The 23,667-nt window shown below is 43.4% G+C and overlaps 1 protein-coding gene across 1 annotated transcript in view; it reads left to right on the forward strand.

The window, feature by feature from the left end:
- The window catches only part of foxo3b (forkhead box O3b), a 48,016-nt gene that overhangs the window by 614 nt on the left and 23,735 nt on the right, over positions 1–23,667 (forward strand). Inside the window, exon 2 of the mRNA XM_044376503.1 lies at positions 58–779. Within this exon, the coding sequence (XP_044232438.1) occupies positions 228–779 (552 nt within the window). The 5' untranslated portion in view covers positions 58–227. The remainder of the gene's footprint in view (positions 1–57; positions 780–23,667) is intronic.

Raw genomic sequence — 23,667 nt, forward strand, 5'->3', positions numbered from 1 at the left:
ATTTGGCTCTAACTGAGTGTGTTAGGTTTATTTATTATTTCTTTATGTCTTCAACAGGCGTTAATAACTAAGTTGCTCTTGGCCCTGTTTGGACTTCGCTGGTGTGGAATAGCAACAAAGGACGGGAGCGCGCATTCATGGGATGCGACTTTGACAGCTCTTCATTTCTTGTCTTATAACTTTATTACCTGGCAGCGGGGGCGACATTGTGACTGGGGCAGGAGACAATGGCTGAGGCTCCGCTCCCCGACACACTCCCGGAATTGGACGTGGTCATCGACCCAGATTTCGAGCCTCAAAAGCGGCCCAGATCTTGCACCTGGCCGCTGCCACGACCAGACTCGAACGCGGTGAAACCGGAGAGCAATGACACAGATATTATACCTGAGGAGGAGGATGATGAAGAGGACAGTGCCACCCCTACGGCCATCAATGGTTCTGGCGTGGCAACAGAGGACCAGAGCAGCAACAGCCCCGCAGCCGATGGAGCGCTCTCCTCTCCCGGCCACGAGAGCGGAGGCTCCCCGCTCTCCTCGCACTCCCCGACGGCCACCTCTGGCGCATTGACCCCGAGCAGCTTGGCTGCTCAGCAGACCCCGAGGAAAGCATCATCTCGCCGTAACGCTTGGGGGAATCTCTCCTACGCCGACCTGATAACCAAAGCCATTGAGAGCGCGCCGGACAAGAGACTGACACTGTCCCAAATTTATGACTGGATGGTCAGATCCATCCCCTACTTCAAAGACAAAGGCGACAGCAACAGCTCTGCAGGATGGAAGGTAAGAGTCGTCCCACCACCCACTCACCCACACATCCACCCAGCCCCCCCTCCTTCCTCCATCAAAACAAAAACAAAAAGCATGTGGCTTGTAAACCCACTGACGTTCACGCACAGACAGACACTCACGCACGCACACAATTATACCAGCGCAGTCATGTTTTTACGAGCGTCTATTTGGAAAGTCTGGCACTCATTATACCTCTCATTATCATTCTAATGGAAATTGCAGATCATTCTGAAAAAATCCCCCCAGGAGGGCATTCAAGATCATTAATCTCTAAGCAGAGTGAGGTTTGGTGACCTGCACACAATTATCTAAAAAAAAAACTGGAGCAAAACATGATATTTTGTGATCTGAAATGTAATACATATATAATCATAAGATTGTGTAGTTTTGATTGAAACTACATCAGATGCAGTTTCTTTGTTCTCTTTTTATTTGACTTTTTTGATGAGTTATGTGCATAATATTCCTCTGAGGCCTCAGTCAGTCACATGGCTGGAATTAGAGCAAACAGAAACGTTGTAACCGGTTTGTCTGGAAACACAGTAGCCTATTTGACCAGAGATTGATACAATTACATAAGACAGTTTACTGAACAGCAGCTAATCCATTAATAGGACACAGGCTGAAAGTAAACAAAACGATATAACGATCACACTCTGTGGAAAAATATGAATCCTGAGAAGACCTCTGCTATATAGGCAAAAAAAACCCTCCACTATGAAAATCCATGTGGTGCTCTTACAGTCATTTAGTGTGTGTGTAGTTGTGAATAGTGAGTTTATAGTGACCATATGGGTTTTATCACTTTATGTTTTGTTTTTTTTACATTTATATTTAGAGGCTACATTTCTGCCGTGTTACTGTAGCCACAGCGGCATTGCCCAGTTTGCCATTTGTTATGTAAACCTTGGCAGGCATTCGTCAGTCTCTTGGGTCAGGTAGACAACTGCCAAGGTTGCTGATCCTGCCATGGGGGAATTACATAACCACTGAGTTGCCGTGAGTTAAGGGTAAAGCTTCTTTTAAAAGAAGGCGATCTGGTCACCCAAAAGACATATGGGCCCCCGTGAAAAGTGACAGAAGAGGAGGGAGGAGCAGAAGGTCAGAGAGCAGAGATTAACACCCATCAGAGGCTGAAGGACCAGTCCCATGGGGCGTGGAGAGCCTATAGGCCATATTTTGTCAGGGCTTCTCAAGTTTTGCTATGTGATATGGTTCAGTGAGGAGAAAAGAGGGAGGTTGTGTGTGTGTGTGTAGCCCCACCAAGTCAAGGCCGGGTTCACTGTCACTGTGCAGGGCTGTTACTCCTGGAATTTCGGGCATGAGGGCCAGGCTGTCGGTGGTTTAGTGTTACACATGGTCTGTCAATAAAACTTGCTACAGCTCACAACCTATGCCTTTTTTAGTTTTCTTATAAGAGACTCTTTTCATTACAGACTCCAGTTCTTATTTCTAAACACAGAGTTGTGACACTGCGTAGTATCAAAAGTGTGTAAAGTGTAGGTGTAACACATGAACAGAGACTTTTCTTCACGACACAACAAACATACAAGCAGGTTTCTCAACATTTAAGAGCTGAAAATGCCACAAGCTGAAGTTAGGTTTTTGTAAAGAACTCATGAAACCAAAAGCGTCCCGCAGAACCAGGTTTTCAGAGGGCTACCTCTGTACGGGGACTTTTTCAGAGCCCCTTCACTCTCCATTTCACTCTCAGGGATTCTTAGATTTCACCTCCGCACAGAGTCGGGTTTGAACACCTACAGTTTCATGCAGCCAGGGCACCTTTGTTGAAGGGATTTGCTGAGCAAATCCTAGTAATCCCCCTGGGTTTCTCTCCCAGGTTCCCACTTACGTCATTCTACTTCATATCTTTGTCAGTTAAGCATTAGCCCTTGTACAAGTAGGTTAAGACAACCAGGCACAAAACTAGGAAATCTTTTATCACCTTAGATTGTCTTTAACCAAGACATGCTTTAAATAGAAACACACTGTGTGATCATGTACTTGTTTTTACACAATGTAGAATGTCCATAGCACCAAGTATTGAAAACTGTCAACTGGCATCAAAAGTCTGTTCAGATTCATCCTCTTGTTGACTTATTACTTGATCAGACTGAATTAACTGAAAAATGTTGCCTTTTTTATTCAGGAAAAGTGTACGACTGCTTCTGTTTAGACAACATTTAACATTTGAGGACTTCATCTTCAGGCTTCTTTTGTTAAATGAGAAAGAAAATGGTTTTTTTTTAAGGAAACTTATTTTTTAAGTTGAGGTATAAAAAAAGTTTGTATCAGTGCTGAAACTCTGCTGTTTTGTTTTTCTGTATCAGAAAAATTCAAAGGACACCCAACTCACCCAAGTCAAATCAAAATCATTATTGGTTGCTGTTAAAAGTTCATCAGCTCAGGTGTCTCAGAGCAGTCTGCCTTTTTTGGTACCGCAAAATCATAACAGCCTGTGTCTGAGTTTTCCAGCAGGAGTTTTGTCCTAGTGGGGCAGTTCTGGTTCGGAGCTGCTGAAATGTGTGCTAAGAGATGCTTTGGTATGACAGGGGATGACTGATGGGGCTGCATCTCAAAATAGCACCTGTAAACACGCCTGTAACACTCTGGGTGTGTGCGTCTTTCATCTGTGTGTCTTTGCATAATCGAAAGATTAGGTGCACCTGTGTATGTGTGTGTTTGTGTGCAAGTATACAAGCCAGTGTGTGTGTGTGTGTGCAAGTATTCCTGGCTGCAGTGAACTTTGTGCTCTGGTGTTACTTAACCCTGCTGTAACATGCTCCCTGCTCCCAGCAGCTGCCTATCACAGGCCAAGACCTAGTTATGTCACAGTGACACTCCACATAAACCCGCACACACACATACAACTCTTATATTCTCATTTTAGGTTATTAGGTTTTGACAGCAACATGTACTCACACACATGGTACATACAGTTCTCTCTAACTCAGATAAAGTTGACAGCTGAGGTTTCGTGTGTGTGTGTTGTTTTTTTTTTAAACTCTCCATACATTCCTGCACAGGCGGACATGCACAGACATATACAGTGCATATGCCTGGTCATGTTCAGGCTTATCACTTAGGTTCATAACTGTGAGTCTATGCAGCAGGTCTTAATTTACTCAGGGGTCTAAAATTAGTTTAACTCAGCAGAATTCATTCATTACATTACTTCCATCTTTAAGACCACCGAGTAGTCTTCATTGTTGACACAAGGTTGTTGTTTAACACATACTTTAGTTTTAAAGGAGACATATTATGCACACTTGCTGGTCTATATTTTTATTCTGGGGCTCTACTGGAATATCTTTGCATGATTCACAGTTCAAAGAACTCCTTATTTATCTTATACTGGTCTTTTTTGCAGCCCCACAGTTCAGCCCCTGTCGGAAACAGGCCATTTTCGCTCCTGTCTCTTTAAGCCCCCCACGCAATGAGCCCACTCTGTTCTCATTGGCCAACTTCCAGAAGTTGTGCCTCTGCCGACTTCCAGCAGCTCAGGATGCTACGTCAACAAACCATGAAACAAACTACAGTAGTAGGATTTTACTACTACTTCTCGTTCGTTACTTGAACTTTCAACTGCTCAAATACATCCATACATGTTTGAGCCAAAATCCAATCTGAGATATGAGAATTGAAGGAAGCATTTCTACATACACTAACCCCAAGTTTTGGACCTTTGATCATGTTTAGCATGGATATCTGACATCATATAAGTATGTAAATAACAGAAAACCACACAGATCATCTTGTGTCCCCTTTAATGTCCTTGTGTAATATATTATTGATGGATATTTGGTAGTATTTGGTTCAAACTACAAAAGACATGACCACAAGAGTTTATTTATATATTTATTTGGATCTCCATTATCCACTACCAAGGTAGCAACTACACTTCCTGGGGTCCACACAAGTAAACATATAATAATCATAGTTAAACACACCTTTTTCTCATTTGATCTGTCGCATAACAAAGCGAAATCAGAGGATCGTCAATGGCAAAACCTTCATACACTCACATTCATATACACACAGAGGCCGTTGCCCCACCCTCCACATATTCTCCCATCTGACTTTGTCTGGAGGCGTATGGAAAACAGCCCCTCATAAGGCCGCCGGGTATGTTGATTATCATTTTAATGGCCTAGCACGCTGAAAGTGTTGATTCTTTGGGGCTGAAATTATTTATTGTTCCTATCAGAGCAGGACAGCGTGGACAAAAGGGAAGGGGCTGACAAAAAAAAGAAAATAACATTAGCCCTTTCATTGGCTGTCCATCAATGCAGAGTGGGATGAGGTCTTTGTGGGCGATAAGATCTCCGTGTCAGTCATGAATATCATTGTAGGACCGAGCTGCCATTGGCTGGAATTTATTCTTGTAATGAAGCTAAAGCATTATTATCTGAGGACTGGCTAGTAAGGGAATTCTTATGATACTGAAGAAAATACCAGAAAAGATTAACTGGGGAAACAGGGGTTGTCTGTGTGTGTGTGTGTGTGTGTATGTGTGTCCAGGTACTCGGAACACAGTCAGGAGGCCTCTTAGATGGAGCTGGCATGGTGCCAAGCTGAAGGAACTGAAGCAAAAAGGCAATAAAAGGGGGAGTGGAGGGGGGCGGGAGGGGGGCGTGAAGACAGTAGAAGGAGGAGAAGGGAGGGGGTGCTGAGGGAGTAAATTAACAAGCTTTGCTCTAAATTGGTGTATTACAACTGCCCTCTGGCTGTGATTCCCAATGGAGGGGTTTGAGGGTGTGTGAGGCTAAAGGGGCACTGGGTTATGGGAACCCACCAGCTCCAGGCACCCCTCCAAGTCTGAATAGTGTCACCCTGAGCAGTCAACCTCTGCATGGAGGAAAACCCCCAGGCTCTGTTCTAGTTCCATTTCCAATCAATGGACACATTTCTTTACGTAGATGCCTGAGGAATTTTGCTCTCTGTTCAGTTTTTACGCCTTAGAATTACACCATATGGCTAAAAGTATGTGGACACCCGAACAACACACCCATATGTGAATATTGAACATCGCTCTAACAGCCTCAACTACTCCAGGAAGGCTTTTATGGAACCTGGCTGCAGAGATTTGCTCCAATTCAGCTACAGGAACATTAGTGAGTTCAGCACTGATGTTGGGTGATAAGGTCTGACTTGCAGCCAGTGCTAAAGTTCATCCCTAACGTGCTGGGTGGGGTTGAGGTCAGGGTTCTTTGCAGGCCAGTCAAGTTCTCCTCCACATCAAATACATAATACAGTAATTGTGGACTTGGCTTTGTGTACAAGGGGCATTGCCATGTTATGACAGGAAAGGGCCCTCCCCAAACTTCCCATGAAATTTAAAGCACACTAGTGTTGGAAATCTTGTTGTGTGCTGTAGCATCCCTTAATTAGAACTAAGAGGCCCAGTCTAAACCATGAAAAACACGGCTGTATTTGGACAGCTTTGTCCACTTACTTTTGGCCATTTAGTGTGTACCAGTAAGTCTGTACCTCTCTCTCTCTCTGTCGATCTGTCTGTGTGTGAGAAGCACTTAATTCATCAGAATTTCTGTCATAATTAGTCCAGGTTATGAAACATTCCAACATGATCTAGCTGACCACTTTGTTTTTAAGTCACCTGTGTGGGTGTTTGTGTATTTATTATTTTATTCCTTTGTGTAAATAGCTGCCAAAAGGCCTAGCAAGAAAGAAAGAAAGAAAGAAGGAAAGAAAAGCAGATTTTTGTTTCTCTCATACACCGTCTCCCATCATTTCTTGCGTCTTCACCATCCCAGCCATGTCACACAGCACACGATCTGTTCTGCTCAAAGACACTTCTCAATTATTCAATGCACTCGGGATGAATTCAGATCACTGTATTAATTTTTAAGAGCCTGTTCTTGGCTAAAGGCTCACCCTCTCTCACAGTTTCTGTCTCTCTTTCATTACTCGAACTCCTCACTCCCTATTCCTGCTCTGTTTCTCTCGTTCTCCCTCTCTCTTACACACTATCCCTCATTATTTTTCTGCCAGCTCCCTCATTTGTCTGGATGTAAAACACTGTGGTGAGCAAAAACAAGCCATCCCCCCTTAGCTTGCCGCTGCTCCTCTGAAGCACAAGTCTTGAAATCTGTCGTGGGCTCTAATGAATGGAGATAAATCTTAGGCCTCTCCTCTTGTTACACTCCATACTCCCTTGACTCCTTCTCGTCTTTTTCTGGCCATCATTGTAACACTGCAGCATTTTTTTTTTTTTTTTGGAGACACTTTAGACATATTGGCCACGTTGTTGTTGCTTCTGTGAAAATATGCAGATTGTAAAAGACATGAACAGTCTTAAAAACTCAATGTGGCGCAGCTGTGTCAGGCTGTTTGCTGAAACTCCCAGAGTTGCTTGAATTGCTTTGCATGATGATGAGGTTGGTTTAGGGCAGACAGGTCACACGATTTATGTGTTATGTGTTTTGTATGTGTCTGTATATGTCTAACAGAGACAACCACACACATAGCAAAAGAGAAACCTGCTGTTTGCACAATTCTTCTTCGTGATAACATCAAAGATACAAACATTTGTGTCTCCGCACTGATTACATCCTAAATATGGGGACTGTATTTAGACCGGTATGTACACTGACTGTCAACTCTTGCAATACATAACTTAAAGATCTCCATCAGACATGTTTTGACAAGTATATAAAATACTCTACTTTGAATAAGAATTTGTGTCTCATATGGGATTTCTACAGAAAATCAATTATCGTGTTAAAATTGTGTTAAAATCTCCTCCTTCTTCCTCATTAAAAAATCCATAATCCATGAATATGTAAATGTTGTTCATTTGGACACAAGGCGTCTCCTACTTCACTGTAAAGTCCATTCTCAGTGTTTGTGCACTGGAGGCTTCGAGTTTCCACATCACACTTGTGTAAGTTGCATACTGGACCACGATTAGGGATGGGTATTGTTAGGATTTTATCGATACTGATACTGCTTATCAATACCGAAACTTATCAATACTCTTATTGATACTACTCGCCATAATTTGGTGCAAAAAATAAAGACATGACATGAAAAGATGTGAAAAGATTTAAGTGTCATTTATTTATAAACATAACAGTTAAATTAGAAAGGCTTAAACCTGATGCTAACTGCGTCCTGAGTGAATAACTACAGACGTATTTTTATAATGATTAGGGTTTTAATCAACCAAAGAAAATCTTGGTCTACTGAAGTTCTACCTACTTTTCAATCGATTGGTCAATGGGGAAAAAAGCGACATTCACGAAATATTGTAAACAAGCCAAGTTAGCCCTCTAAGCTAATGCATGCTAACTGCACTATGTTCTTAGCAGGTGATATCTAGTGTCTGCAACATTTTTTGCTGACGCTTGATATCAAATAAAAGCCAGAGAATATATCATATTAAGTTGCTATAAGCTGTAAATTCACCACTTCTAAGCAGAAGGCAGAAGATAACGTTATCTCAGAGCCTGAAAAGCCCCGGCAGCTATCCTGCTTCTGATGTCGTCTCAGACTCACCCTGGTTGGTGGCTGTCTCCTCCTATGCCAACTATGTAGGAATGAACTAACGTCCTATAAGAAACAATAGTAGCACTGTTTGTCCAGGAGCTTATCAATATTTCAGTACTGACCAGTCAGGAACCGCTACCAATTTAGTGCCTGTTCTCAATACTCATCCCTAACCATAGTTGGCTCCAAAGTAGTTGTAATGTCACAAATCATGTTCATAGGCACACGCCTTAAAGATTTAAGTTGAGCACAGAGAAATTTTCTCCCTTCAAACAGCCTTCTAGTGTCAAACTCTGCACATACATCATTCTGCACAGTGACGCTCAAACATCCAACTGAAGGAACAAGAAGAAAAACACATTTTGAGCTGAGGGAGGCTTTAAAGGAATAGTTTGAAGTTATGGGAAACACGCTTATTTGCTTTCTTGCAGGGTGCAAGCAAATTGACACTACTCTCATATCTGTACATTAAATATGCAGCTGGAGCCAGCAGCCAGTTATTTTAGCTTAGCATAAAGACTGCAAGCAGGAGGAAACAGCTAGCCTGCTTCTGTCCAAATGTAACAAAGTCAAGTAGTTCAACATATTTTCCAACATATTACAAACATATTATTTTTTCCTCGGTTATGTATTTTAAGGCATATTAGCTACTTCATTGGTTAGAAAGAAAAAAAATCTTGCAGGAAAAACATTTTGTAGTATTCACTTTATTAGTAATGCTTAGGATGACTGGTTATGCTGACACTGTAATTTTCCACAGCCCTCATGATAACTAATCATGGGTAGAATTTTCCCAGAAGATTAACTTGTCAGTTACTGTACAAAACGAGAGCTTGTTCAACCACCATGTGTCAGTATCCTGTTGAATCACCAGCATTTCTGATCTTGCTATCAAAGCACGCTCACACTTCAAAACAGTTGCTCAGCAGTTTATACAACATCAGATTAGACTGATCTTTACCAACTGTTGGTGCATGAAACTACTGTTCCAGCCAGATAACTGTAGCAAAGTATATTGCCAAAGTTGCAAGAAATCATCAAGCTGGTGAACGAAAAAATGTTGGTAGGGACACAAGTGATGCTTTGTAATGAGAGAAACTCCCAAGAAACATAAAACAAAAAGAGGATATACGGGAAGTACAGCTCTCATGTAAAGTCTAGGACAAACACACAACATACCAGCTCAGTATGGAGGAGTGCAGTGGTCTGCCTAGTGGTTAGAGACTAGCCTTTAACTGGAAGACTGGGGCTGAAACCTCTGCCTGTCCTTAAGTGTCCTTAAAAACAACTGAATTCCTGTTCTGTAATTGACCCTGACCTTTGACCTTCTTGGAGAAAGGTTAAGCAAAGAACAATTTTCTCTAGTGGGATCAATAAATTACGAGCGCAGAAAAGTTATAGTTATGTCAGCGAGAATACCGAAACACCAGTCTGACTGGAAAATCGTGCTATGGACATGTCACTCCAAGACATATTGTCTGTCCGTCTGTCTGCCACTGGAAAAATAAATAAAACATCTAGAAAACCAGCAATTACATGTCCTCCTCAGCCCAGTTTTCTCTGTCTAAACAAAATATCTCAGCAGATACACAAATGCAAAACAAAAATACTTAAAAGCGTAACTGCTGTACTCTTCACACAGCAGCCAAAAGTACACTTCTGCATGCTGTGTTTGCAGGAGTGTACTTATGTCTGAGCTATATATCAATCAGTTGTTACAACAAAAGCACCCATATTTACTAAACATGCTTCTGTGGTGGCTACTTTTCATATGCTGACATAGATATTTTAGAAACAGAGCATTACAGTGGTGCATCAGCAGTACTTTATGTAATTCATGCCATGAGATAAAGGCAGCTTTAGCTTTCAGTGTGGCCAGCATATAGTGTGTCATACCTTTGAGCAAAACACTCCAGTGAGTCAGCACTCTATACAAACTTTTCTCTGTTTTCTGTACTAATAAAGGAATAGTTTGTCATTTCAGGGAAATACACTTATTTGCTTTCTCACCAAGAGTTAGGTTAGAAGGAAACGCTCCCAGCAACCCCATAACACATGCACGTAACCCCAGTAAAACCACAAGTTTTTGTTGCTTGTCGCAGATTTTGTTACCTTTGGACAGAGAGCCAGGCCAAATGTTTTCCCCTGTTTTCAGTTTTTATGCTAAGCTAAGCTAACCAGCTGCTGGCTCCAGCCACATATTTACTTGCAAGTGGTATTGATCTTCTCCTCTAGCTCTGGGCAAGAAAGCAATTTAACGTACTTCCCAAAACAATTCCTTAAAGTAAACGTGTAAGTCCAAATTTGTATATCTGTTGGGAATATGACAGAAGAGCAAATATCAGTGGGTACACACACATCCATACATTTTTGCAGGTGCTAAAAACTAAACTAACTACAAACTACACAAAATACAATAATTGAACCATTTTGTTTATATCAAACAGGAAACAAGCAGTGGAGCACTGAAAGAGTAAATCATGACTCTAGAATACATACAGTATATAGTTAATGACTGTCACCCTGTCAAACACTGTATGTGTGTGAGTGTGTGCGCGTATCCATGCATAAAGGCATGCATACTTGTGTCGACAGCGCAAAGGAGGGGTGTTACTTGTTTGTCTCCATGGCAACTGATAACTTGTCAAGCAGGTGGGGGGGCGAGGGGGGACTCGCTGTTTGGGTGACAGCTGATAACAGACTGACCCACTGAACGCATCTCCCCTCCCTCTGTCCTTAAACACTCACACACACACACACACACACACACACACACACACAGACTGCACATAGCTCCCATTCTGGCCTCGCTTCTCAGTTTCTCCGATAACCACATTGCTGAAGTGGGCCCCTTGCCTCTCTGTCTCCTCCTCCTCCTCTTTAATCGACTCCCCCCAGGCAGGAGTTCAAATTTTGAGCCGTTTTCTTGTATATTTAGGGGATGAAGGAGCAGGTGAAGGTCTGAGCGTCTCACTGAACCCCATCATCACCCAAACTCTGTCAGCAGTCATCTGCCCGTGGCTGATTTGAAGTTATGGTCTCTGATTTGGCTCGCCAATCTGACTCTTGGTTTTTAAACTTTAATATGTTTTCTTCTGAGCCTGTCTCTTTCGATTACACCACTCCACCTTTCTGGCATAACTGAGTCTGCAAAGGACGGGCTGAGCTACTGTTCCTGATTAACAATTAATTGACTACAATAAAGCTTTCTGTGTCAGAGGAGGGAGATGGAAGAGGAGGAGAGGTGGAGAATGAGGGCGGCATGGGGGTGAAACTGACGTGCTGCTGACATATCATGAAGGAAAAATCACTTTCACAAGTCTTCCCGTGTTGCTCTCCCTCACTTGCTCTTAAAACCTCCCTCCTCTCTCACCCTAGATCCACTCATTCCCCTCCTTCTCAGTCAGGGTTAGTGCAGATTGATGACAGCAGATTAAACCAGGATTATGTTAGATTAAGTGTTTTGGAAGCCATAGTCTGAGCTAAATTGAGCTAACCCACCTGTGTGTGTGTGAGAGAGAGAGAGAGAGATTGTGTGAGTGTGTGTACAAACATGTCATGTGTTGCAGATGTATGAGTCACAGAATTAGTCACTTCTTATCGGTGATTATGATTAGGTCTCAGGATGGTGTGATCTAGTGTTACAGTGTGTAAAGCACTGATAGCTGTATTATTGGCAATTCAGATAACTATTTTACTGAAGTGATTCATGGGAAATGTAGTTTGGCAACTTAGCACCAAAGATTTTACCAAAATACTTAAGATAAACAAGGAGATTAGGGCTGTGATTAATTTGTGTAATTTTTAATCAATTAATCAATTGTTTTGTCTATAAAAAGTCAGAAAATAGTGAAAAAAGTCAATCACAAGTTCCCAGAGCGCAAAGTGACTTCTTAGAAATATTTTCCGTTTACTAAGACAAAAAGAAGTGGAAAGTCTTTACACTTGAGAGGCTGAAATCAGCAAAAGTTTTGTATTCTTCAAAAAAAAAAGACTCATCAAAATTGTTGCAGACCTAATCAATTAATCAGCTGATCAGTTCAACTCTAACAGAGAGTAATACCTTAGTTTACATATTTAAGTCTGTTGTGTAAAAATACAAAAGTGTTCTAACATTTTGTGTAGCAAATGTGCAGTTTTACACACTCTGTAGGCTCAGAGTTACGGGTGGAGGCTCTCCAACCACAGAGGCGGCACTCCCAGATTTGATAAGCAAAGACTGAGAGTGCCATCAAGCAGCCAGCCTGCCAGCCACCTGTTCAACCCACAGGCTTTCTATCTTGACACACAGGATTCTCTTGTCTCTGTGAAATCCTATAGGTCAGAGTCACACATGCAAAGCGTGTCAGTTTCTGGTATGAATTACACAGCTCAAGATGTGTTGCTGTACACATGCTGGGCTCCAATGTTCCACATCCTCCATGGATCATTAAAACAACGGAATGATGTTTTCAGCCCCTTTGGGCATCAGATAATAGTTCCCATAATGCCCCTGCAGCAATTTCCCCGCGCAAAATATGGTCTTTTCGTGCCCTCATGTCTGTTAGCCTTTCAAGGCCTACTCAGATGTTTGTGTGGAGCTGGCAGTTCGGAGTCCATTGTGTTAGTCAGCCTCAGCGTCCCACACACACACCAGCCTCTTAGCACTAATCCCACTCTTCATGAAGTCACAACTATGGCCCTGGACTTTAGAGGTTGTGTGTGTGTGTGTGCGTGTGTGTGTGTGTGTGTGTGTGTGTGTGGAGGCGGGTTACTCTGGGATGAAGGCAAGCCATTGTTGAGCCTGCTTTAGCGAGGCTGTTGGCAGCAGCTGAAGTTACATCAAAGAGCGTGTGTGTGTTCGTTTCTGTTCATGTATGCATGTTGAGCAGTTTAAAGGCAAATTATTACAGGAACACTAAGGGGGGAAAATCTGGTTTGTTTGTCTTGTGCAATTTTTCCACATGTATCAAACGTGGAAATGTCAGTGGTTTAGTTTGCCTGTTTGCACAAGAGGCTACAGTAATTGCAAGGGTTGTAAGCACAGAGAAAACACGCAAGGGATAGAATTTCAATTAGACGTTTTTTCTTAAGTCACTCTTTAAAGGAATAGTTTGTTATATTGGGAAATTCGCTCTCTTGTCTTAAGTACAAAGACTGGAAAAAGGGGGGAAAAGCTAACCTGTCTCTGTCCAACAAATTCCATTTACCAGCACCTCTAAATCTCTGTACTTAACATGTCGTTAGTTTCATCTGTACAAAAACCAAAAAGTAATAACAACAAGTTGTGGTTTTACGTGGGGTTATGGACTCTTGTCATCACTGTGAGAGACTCCTGAAAGTTACTGCGCCAAGCAAAGAAAAAGTCCCCCCAGAACATTGAATTGTCTTGTAATAGTCTCACAAAAATCACCACGCTACACGTTGTGGTTTTACGTGCCAAAGAAGTGCTGGTAGATGGATTTTGTTACATTTAGACAGAGCCGGGTTAGCAGTTTCTCCCCCTGTTTACAATCAGTGCCGGTTAGCATTAGTGCTTAGCTAATGCTAACTGGTTGCTGGTGGTAGCTTCAAATTTACCTTATTTCATATCATGTCTTATCAGTATTCTAGGTTGTAACCTTCTGAGGTAGATACTGGATCTCAAAAGTTACCCTTTTTAGCTCCATAATCATATCTTCAGTTTATGAGTATGAGGCACTAAACCTGCTGCTGCTTCTGCTGCCTTGTGACAATTCCCAGTTAGGGTCCTGTCATCTTGGGATGAAAAAACTAGGCCAAGTCACAACCCAGATTAGGAGGTCACTGTGGATCTTAGGAGCTGGGCCTCCCTCCTTTTCATTTCTCCCCTCCTCTCTTATCTGTTATCATTTATGAGGCCTAGGTAAACCTTTGTGTTTGCACACCTGGGTTTTATAAGAGAGAGTGGGGGGGAGGGTGGGGCTTGATAAGGGTCAGCAGATATGCCTGCAGAGCACAGCAGCAGATACAGGTCAATCTAATAAGTATGCCCCTACATGTTTGCTGACTGTGCACAAACTGACTTGACCTTTTAGCCAAATCATTTTCGAACAAGTTTGTTCAATGGTGAAAAGACTTGAACGCTGAAACGCTGACAGAAGAATCTTGCAAATGAATTCAGCTCTTCTGAAGGGTGATGTTGAGACTGTGGAGTTAGTGAAATCTGACTCCAGGGTTGTGGACAGGGGCATATCTACCTTAAGCTGACAAAGGCAAAGGTCAGAACTTGACTGCTGGCCCAGTAACCCAGAGAGAGAGGTTTCGGTAAGACCTCTCACCCACAAACCTACAGTCTGTGTTTGACTCTCGGCAGCTGGTTAGCTGAAGCCAGTGAACCTCCTCCACCTTCTCCCACATATTTGGCTCTGTTGAAATTCAACATGAGAGTGTTGCATGTGATGCCAAGGTCTAAAACATAGATGTTACACTGAGGATATTCGACCAAGGTTACCAGGTCAAATCTTTGGACTTCTATACGAGGGGGAAATTGAACAAGTGCTGTTTGCTCTTCCCTCTCTAGCTGCTGTGGAAATGTCCTTGAGCAAGGCACTGAAATGTGCCAGAGGTGTTGTTGTCTTTTTTGAGAGCTAAGTGTAAAGCCCACAAGGTCAGCGAGGGTGATTTTAGGCTGTGTAAGCCACGTAAATGTGATGGATAGCGTCAATTGAAAAAGGTGCACAGAGTTTTAGGAAAACCTATGCATGCTTTCCTGTGCAAAGGTTAAAAAGGTATAAATTACTCTCTCTGAAATAATTACTGGAGACTTTCCACCCTGATGGATAGCTGGATATGCATTTTTCAGCCAATATCATTGAAAGGAAGATGCTTTATGAATATTTAGAGCACGCTGCTACAAACGTTAGTAAATGCACGTTGTAGTGGAGTAGTAGATATCTCTCTTTGCTTATCTTTGTTCTGTCCCTCTCCGTCTCTCACCACGTGCCATGCCTTTTTTCATCTGATACGGGTAGCTGGGCAGAGAGAATACCCAGCACTGTGTGTGTGTGTCTGTGTCTGTGTGTCTCATTGCTTATGGGGGCATGAAATCGCTCCAAAGCCCCAAGGCACATTGGGCACCGCTCTACCCAGACACAGAGCCTTCCTCTCTGTTTTACACACACACACACACAAACACACACTCTCCCTTCGTCTTCACCCTATGTGTGTTTGTAGGCATTATGGGTGCATGCATGTGGGATTCCTCTCTACTTGTAGCTCATCCCTCTGTTCCCACGGCGACCTTCATCCCAACCAGAGAGCCATCTGTCCATCAATCACTTAGTCCCTCGGTGCTGCTGAGGAGAGCAACCGATACGCAGAGACACTGACCTCAAGACCTGAAGGGTCTCAAAATGGCTCCACGGCAAGGATGGAATGCCGAGTGCGCACATAAACATACGTGCACATTTGTAAGGAAACAAGCACGCATTTGAATAAATGCACAGGCACAACTGTAGTAATTCGCACTGCAAGCAGCACACAGTCAGGGAGACATTCTCGAGTGTATATTTCTTATTTCCATTATTGGCTCCAGGCATTTGAATGCGAAGGGGCCCTGATATAGTGAAGGCTTTGTGCTCACTATGAATATATACGCACGTGTGTGTGTAGTACTGTACGCAGAGGGGGCTGGGCTGGTGCAGGGGAAAGCCCTGGCCTCAGCTGTTGTTGTACATTTCCCCCCCAGATAGATCCTGACTTTCCCCCCACAGAGAACTTTCTCTTCTGCTTTCCCTTGTGGAAGAAGCCTCCAGGTCGCCGTGACGTGTGACGACCAAAAGCAAAGAAAAAGAAAGTGGGCTCTCACTTTCTGCTTCCCCTCCCCTCCTTCATCTCCCTCCTTCTCTTCTGTCATTCCCTCAACATATTGGTGCTGGGGGAGGGGTATGTACAGTGTTAGAGCTCATGTGATCGGGCTGGAGAGTCAAGCGAGCAGACAGTATGTGCCATCCCACCCTGCTACACTGTTACTATCTTTATAAGAAAGTCTACACACTACAGGCAACTGTAACTGGGGATAATTAAAGGGGATAAAGAAATCCACCCTAAAACACTTGGACACCGTTTTTTTAAACAACTATTGGTGATATACCTTACATCTCTGGGACCATTTCATCTTTTAATGGTGTTTTTTTCTTATTCCTGTTGATAACAGGACAAGCTTCATGGTATATATATATATATATATATATATACCTACAGCTCAAAGAGACAAGTTCAGACACATTCTTTGTTGATCATCTAAAGGAGTTATGGGAAATGTGGGCAAATCACTAATTCAAGCAGAAGTAGACAATGCCGGTTGAGAAAAATGTGGCAACACAGCAAAACAGAAATCACTGTGTGTCTAAGGAGTGAAATTTACTTTGAAGCAACTTTTTTGCCACCTCCCAATTGACTGATGTCAGAGAGCTGTGGGGAGAGCAAGAATTTCCTTTGAAGCATACTGACGCCTTTACACTCTACCTGAACGCTACAGCATGCCTGTGTGGTCTCAAACTCTTGCTTCACGGTTACAGTCCGTAGCAACGCAGCGTTCAGACTGTAGCATCTCACCAGCCCTCCACTTTCACAATATAGTATAATTATCTGGATCCCTCACTCTGGAGAGAGCTAAGCAGGTTGAGTGCCGCTCGTTTTTTTGTTTTTTTGTTGTTTTTTTTTCAAGTAGACGGGTCAATATTGGTCAGGAATCCATTTTCATATGAGCACTTGAGTCAATGTGTGCATTATTCATGAAGACCCATCACCTCTGATAGGCTCAGCTGTCCACTGAAAAAGAGAGGGGTGGGAGAGGGGACACCATGTATGCACCACCACAGTGAGACAGACCTTTGCTGACCACTGTATCCTCTGGGAACAGATTGTTGATTATCGTTGTGCAGTGACATCACTGTGTGGTTGAAAAGCTTTTAGTCTGATTAATGTACAGCGTGGGTTTTTGCATGTGTGTGTGTGTGTGTGTGTGTGTGTGTGTGTGTACGCCAGCATGCATAAACCACATGCAGGTCTGGTGTATAAAAATGGTTTTGCATGTGAATATATATATATATATATTCATATGTGTGTGTGTATATATATATAAGCACATATATGTGGTTTTAACTTTGTGCATGCTTAAATGTGTTTGTCTCTGCACACCCAATGATTCAAATCCCATCTTGTCCCTGGGCACCATATTATAGCTTTTTGTATTCCCTCTCCTTCCCATAATCCATCATTTCCAGAGCGCTGGCTCAGTTGTGGGAGCTGTATAAGCCTCCATCTCTTTAAATATGGGTTAGTGTGCCTCGCGCTGCCTCTCTGCACCTCCCCGCTGCCCCCTCCTTTTTTTCCCTCAGTTTGCTTTTCTTGGCTTTTTATCGTTTTGCTTTTGAGCTTTTTTTTTTTCCTTCCTTCCCTTTTGTTGCCACCACAGCAAAACGATGGCACGTAGAAAAGAATAGAATAGAAATGCGTTATCTATGTTGCAAATAAATATAAACGCTTATGTAAGGGTTTTCTCTTAGAGCCAGGAGTTAGTTGGCGACAGGTTGAACTTTCCATTTCGCTCCGTGCCAGGGATGCCCTCATCCTCTCTGTGGTAGCATCATGCCGTCAAAGGTGTGTGTGTGTGTGTTTGTGTGTGTGTGGGTGTGTGTGTGTGTGTGTGTTGAAAGTGCATGTTTTGTGTAGTTTGCTGCGTGTGTCTGCGGGAGAGTTATCTCAGTATCTCTGTCTGCACGCTGTGTTTAGATGAGCTCACTGTTTCTGCTGTCAGTCTCAGTCACTGACATCTGCAGTAGATTTTGTACACTTTTATAGATTGTTTTATCTCGCACAAAGTCCACATACATGTACGGATTTATTTCACGTCAAGGAGATTAACAACTCAGAGAGCGGATACTAAAATCTAACACCCTTTTTCATCATTGGATTATGACGTTTAACAGCTATGAGTAGTCATGAGGTGAGCTAAAAATGGACAGCACAGGTCATAGCACTGGTGTTGGATGAAAACCACAAAGCCTCAGAAAGACTGTTGAGGAGTTCAGCATGTTAAAATTTTAATTACAGGGTTTGATTCACTTCCCAAAAAATCAAGGGGTCATGAAAACAAAGATCAAAATCAAGAAAAAATATAGGAATCACCAAAACCTTGAGCCATGAGATGATTGGGAAACATCTAATGATATTTTTGGGTGGTTGTTAATAGTGTTAAATGACCAGTTTAGAGTGAGGAGCACAGACTTCTCAGGCTCAGAAAAGGCTAGCCAAGGCCTCGGGCCAGGAAAGGAGCAAGGACAAATATGGGGCACTAATCCACTCTTTAGCATTAGCCAGAATTAGCCTTCATCTGTCTGCAGTTGTAGCGCCATAAGACAAACAAGGAAGGAACAACCGTTTATTTTTGTCTGTCCGAGCCACATTTTGCATCCACGCTCTGCCTTTCTATTTTTTGTCTCTCAGCCTCTCCCCTTCTGTCTCTCTTTCATTCGCTCATTTTCTGTGACTCTCGTCTGTCAAGATCACCCTTTCTCTTTCTGTCTCTCTCATTCTCTCTGCCCCTGTATGATTACTGAAAACTGTATGGAGACAGTGCAAGAGCTCCGTAGAGAGCGGCAGATGCCATTGGCTGACTGGCACTCCACCCCCACTCGTGATTGGCCGCGGGCCTCAACGTAGGATTCAATCAGCTGGGTGGAAGTGTATGTAGGTCAGTGTGTAGCGATGTGAGCCTTCTCTCTCTCTCTGTCTCTCTCTCTCTCTCTCTCTCGCTCTCTGTTCCCCTCCTCCACCACCTCGGTTTGGTGAACCGGCTGTTGTGTTAATTGGCCACGTTCCAACTTTCAAACCCAGAGAGACTTGAGGCAAGAGAGGAAAGGGGGAATAAAGCAGGGAGGTTAAAAGAGGAAGGGAAGTTGAAGAGGCGAGGGGGAGGAGAAGGAAGAGGGCAGAGGAGCGTAGGTGGGGGAAGGGAATGATTTAACATGGGGTGCCCTGTTGCACTCAAAAGTGCAATAGTACAGTGTGTTAGTCAGTCAAATACACACACTCTAACCAAACAGACCACTCCTGGCGAATATAGCAGAGCAAGGTGTTTATTTTCTCTCTGTTTGAATGCAGGAAGAGTTCGGGTAGAGAGGGAAAGGACCACAAAGGACTTATATAGAGGATCCTTTGGTTATCTAATCTACTGGATTGAGACTTTGCGGACACAGTAAAACCATTGAGAAGCACAGAAACCCTTCCACAGCTACCCCACATGTCTTAGTCTGGCTTTTAAAGTGAGTGTGCCGCCCGAGGAGAAGCCTGCGTGGCGCTGCAGTACTCGGCTACACCAGTGAATAATTCACGCTAACCCAAATTCTTCTACAGTGCTTACTCTACCCCTAAGTGCTCCCACACACACACACACACACACACACACAGAAACACACACTCAAGCACCCCCTGTAAGTGGTGATCCCAAGGCGTTGCCCATAGTAGTCTAACCCAGACAAGCAGACTGTGAAAAGCAGACAAAATAAAGTCTTGTACACTTCACTTTACTACTCCCTCTGCACCCATGTCTGTCTGCATACTTGACATTAAAAGCACCCCGCAGCAGTTTGTGTTCTGTGCAGCCCTCCCTCTCCTTGTCTGTCTGTCTGTCTGTCTTTCTATCTACACATCTCGCCCTTTAACACCCGCTTGCATTTTCTTCTATTAGGAACCCGTCATTTTGTGTAGTAGCACTCATTGTGTATGAGATGTAGCCCCACCCTCATGAGGTAAAGTACATTCCTGCCTGTCTGGCTTTCTCGATTTCCTTTTTTAAATCTCGTCTTCCTTGTCTCTGTCTTCTTCTCACTCTGCCCTAGCTTTGAACTTACTATGGTGGATATAGGTGACTCTTCCCCACCCACCCACCCATTTTCATGTCCACACACAAACACACACACACATACAGTGGGTGACTTTAGCCTGACTTTACCCTCTTACTCAGCCAGCCACTGACCCACTTAGTGTGGAATAGCGCACCAGACAGACGGCAGGCTTTTTACTCCAGGGCACTCTGGGAAAACTAAGCTAAAACAACAAAAGATGCATATGTATACACACACACACACACACACACACACACAGTGGACAAGCTTACTCAGAGTCTGCTCATGCAGACGATGGAACGTACAGTCTACTTCGGTGCCATCAAGTAGTCTCATACTGGTTGGTCCAGTGATGTCATCAATTGAGTGTACCTTGAAACTCACACATCTTTGTTGCTATATTTGAGAGGACTTGTATTAAAAATATTCTAGTCTCATGTCTCTGCTATGCTATCCTCATAAGTATAGAGGATGTAGTGCAGTATATAGAAACACATACAAATTCCACAAAGCATGTTATATATATATAGGGTATGACCACACCTTGAAACTTAAACACACTCTGATCATGCAGCACACTGAGAAATTAGGATAGATGAACACCATACGCAATATAAACAGTGCATATTTCATGTGCTTACGCACGTACTGTATATACGATGTCAACACAGCAAAACACACACACACACACACACATACGCAATCGAACTCTGCAGAAAACTAGAGGCTTTTGAAGTTGCAACACGGTGGCACATCTAGCCAGTTCAGCTCTTTTCTTCCTCCTCATTCTCGTGACCAGGCAGGCAAGCGTCAGACCAGCCGACTGATGTAACACCACCACTTCCCTTTTCCTCTGGTTATTTCAGTCAGTTTGAGGCTGGCGGCTGCTGACTGCACGTGCCACACCATAGTGACTGAGGCGAGGTCAGCATATGGGTTCAGAGGGGTACAAGTCACATGTCGGATTTTGCTGTAACATCGGATCCCTGCACCCACTTTTCTTGTGTAGGCTGCAGTATGTTTCCATGTTGCCCATCACTTCATTTTTTCCTTCATAAGTGTTTGTCCCTATCGTCACCTCTTCCACCCTCTTACTTAATTTTACTTCCTCATAGACTCGCTGTCTGAAACTAAGTGAACTTGGTGCGTGACTAGCATTCACGAGCAAACATTTCATTACTGTGTGCGTGTGTGTGTTCGGGTCAAAGTGCTGTCAGTCAGCGTCCCGTTGAGTGAATCCTTCATGAAGGGTTCACACACTATAAGGTCAGTGTGATGAGTGAGCATATGTGCTTTTTTTATTAGCATGTGGAAGCTTTGGGTGTTGCGCCTACTATCAGAAAGAGGCCTACTCGGCTGAAAAGCCTGTCAGCGCTTTCTTTCTCTCCCTTTTTTTTTTTTTTTTTCTCCTCTCCGGTTTACAAGGCCTTGGCACACAAGCGCCAAAGGATTACCAGACACACCCCTTTCAGAAGCACTGAGCCCTACAGCTCCACAGTCACCTCACTGTGTGTGTGTGTGTGTGTGTGTGTGTGTGTGTGTGAGTGTGTGAGTGTGAAAGCGAGCATTTGAGCTAGACTATTTGAGATCTCACACTTTCTACCCACTCTGCTTCCTCTGAGAAAAGAAAGTGGAGGAGGAAAAACAAAAAGAGAGGTGGAAAGAGTGGAGGGGGGGAAGGAGAGACAGATTGAGTGATTGCTGCTCACCAACACTGAGAGGGAGAAAGAGAGTCAGAGAGCAGAGTTTTGTCTCACAGCCAACCAGTGCCACCATACAGCTTTTTGTGCAGAGAGTTGACTTAGAAAGGACCTTTCAGAGAGAGAGAAAAAGATTGAGAGAAAGGAGCGGGAGATGACAGAAAAATACAGAAACGGGCAGTGAGAGGACGTCAGAGCAAGAAGAGAAAGGGGCTAAATAGGAGGGGAAAAAATAATCACAATAGGCGAGCTGTAAGGGAGAGGACGGACAAATAATGAGAAAGGAGAAAAATGAGGAATGGGAGGAGGGTTTAAACCAGAGGATAGAGACTCATTCATGAGCCTGTACAGTAGATTAAAGAGATCAGGCCACAGCTACAACCTTCTGCCCTTCTATTCGTCCCTCCCATCTCCATCCATCTCTTTTTATCTCCCTCCAGTTTAGGGTGTAAAAGGTCACAAAGAAACTGTGACACTTCAATTTAATTTATATTCCAATGTACTGTATTTTTGTTTTTTTTCCCCCAGGTGAGGTCAGGGGAAATGCACTGATGTCACTGTGTCACTACAGTAGCTGGTGATTCAGGGTAATGCTGTTAGCCGCAGCTTAGGTGAGGCGATTACCCGCCTCTGTTAGACCATTGTTTCCACATACCATCAAAACAAAACTTAAACATAGCAGGGCTGGAATTTTTTAAAAAAAACTATAATTTTGGTGGCACAAATACACACTAAACAAACACAGCAGGAGACAGAAGGGGTAGCTGTGCAGTTGCCAGTGGTCTATTAATAGCGGGGTAATATAAATACAAAGTGCTGCGTGTGAAGAAAATGGGCTTGACTGGAGGGAGAGAGAGGTGACGCGGTGGGGAGGGGACACTCTGCAACGCAAAAGAGGCCACTGTTCACCTGACTGTGTGTGTGTGTGTGTGTGTGTGTGTGTGTGTGTGTGTGTGTGTGTGTGTGTATCCTCATGGATGTGTACAACATGCTACTGGGTGTAAGGAAATACCAGCGTGACCTGTGAATGGTAGTAAGTGTGTTTGTGTGTGTGCGTATTGTCATGTATGAAGCGGAGCACTAAGCTGTGAGTGCCTGAGAGAGCCGGGACAAAGAGAAGGATGAAGGAAGGCAGAGGAGGGCCTCTTGTGTCCCCACTGAACCCTCTCTGTTCTGGGTAAAGTGGGGCCCAGATGCCCATACATGTACCCCCAAATAACCCCCTATAGCAAAGGGGTATTTGAGTTCACACCACCCTTGGACCTAAAATAAATACAGAGACCTGATAACAATATACAGTCTGCTTGGACTCTGCTAATGAAATTCCATCTTAGTCGCCATGGCATTGAACTTCACTTCAAGCTGCGTCGACAGAAAGGAGGTGTGTGATGCTTCCACACTGAAGGAGTTTAGATTTAACCAAGCGATGAAAAATAATGATCTTTTTCAGCGTATGAATATAAATAATAACATTAATTTTCCTCATCGCTTGTCTCATAAAAGAAACAGCTTGGCTTGCAAGTGGCGCAGATTTCATTGGCGGTAGATTTTGCGAGGTGGAAGAAAGAGAGCTGAAGAGTTGGCAAATGAGAAGGTAGAAGGAGTAGTGGGTGCCTTTTGGATAAAGATGCATATTTCCAACTTCATTCCACTCTGTCTCATAACCTCTCCAGCATGTCATCTCCACTCTCCCCCAGATTTCCCGTCACTCCCTTCTGTGTACTTTTTAATAAAAACAAAAATGTCATAATAGAGTAGCATAAATGAGAAGATTTAGGTATCCTGGCATAGTGATTTCCAACATTTTTTACTTCTGACAGC

The sequence above is a fragment of the Thunnus albacares genome, chromosome 16, assembly GCF_914725855.1.
Source record: "Thunnus albacares chromosome 16, fThuAlb1.1, whole genome shotgun sequence".
In the NCBI taxonomy this organism is placed as follows: Eukaryota; Metazoa; Chordata; class Actinopteri; order Scombriformes; family Scombridae; genus Thunnus; species Thunnus albacares.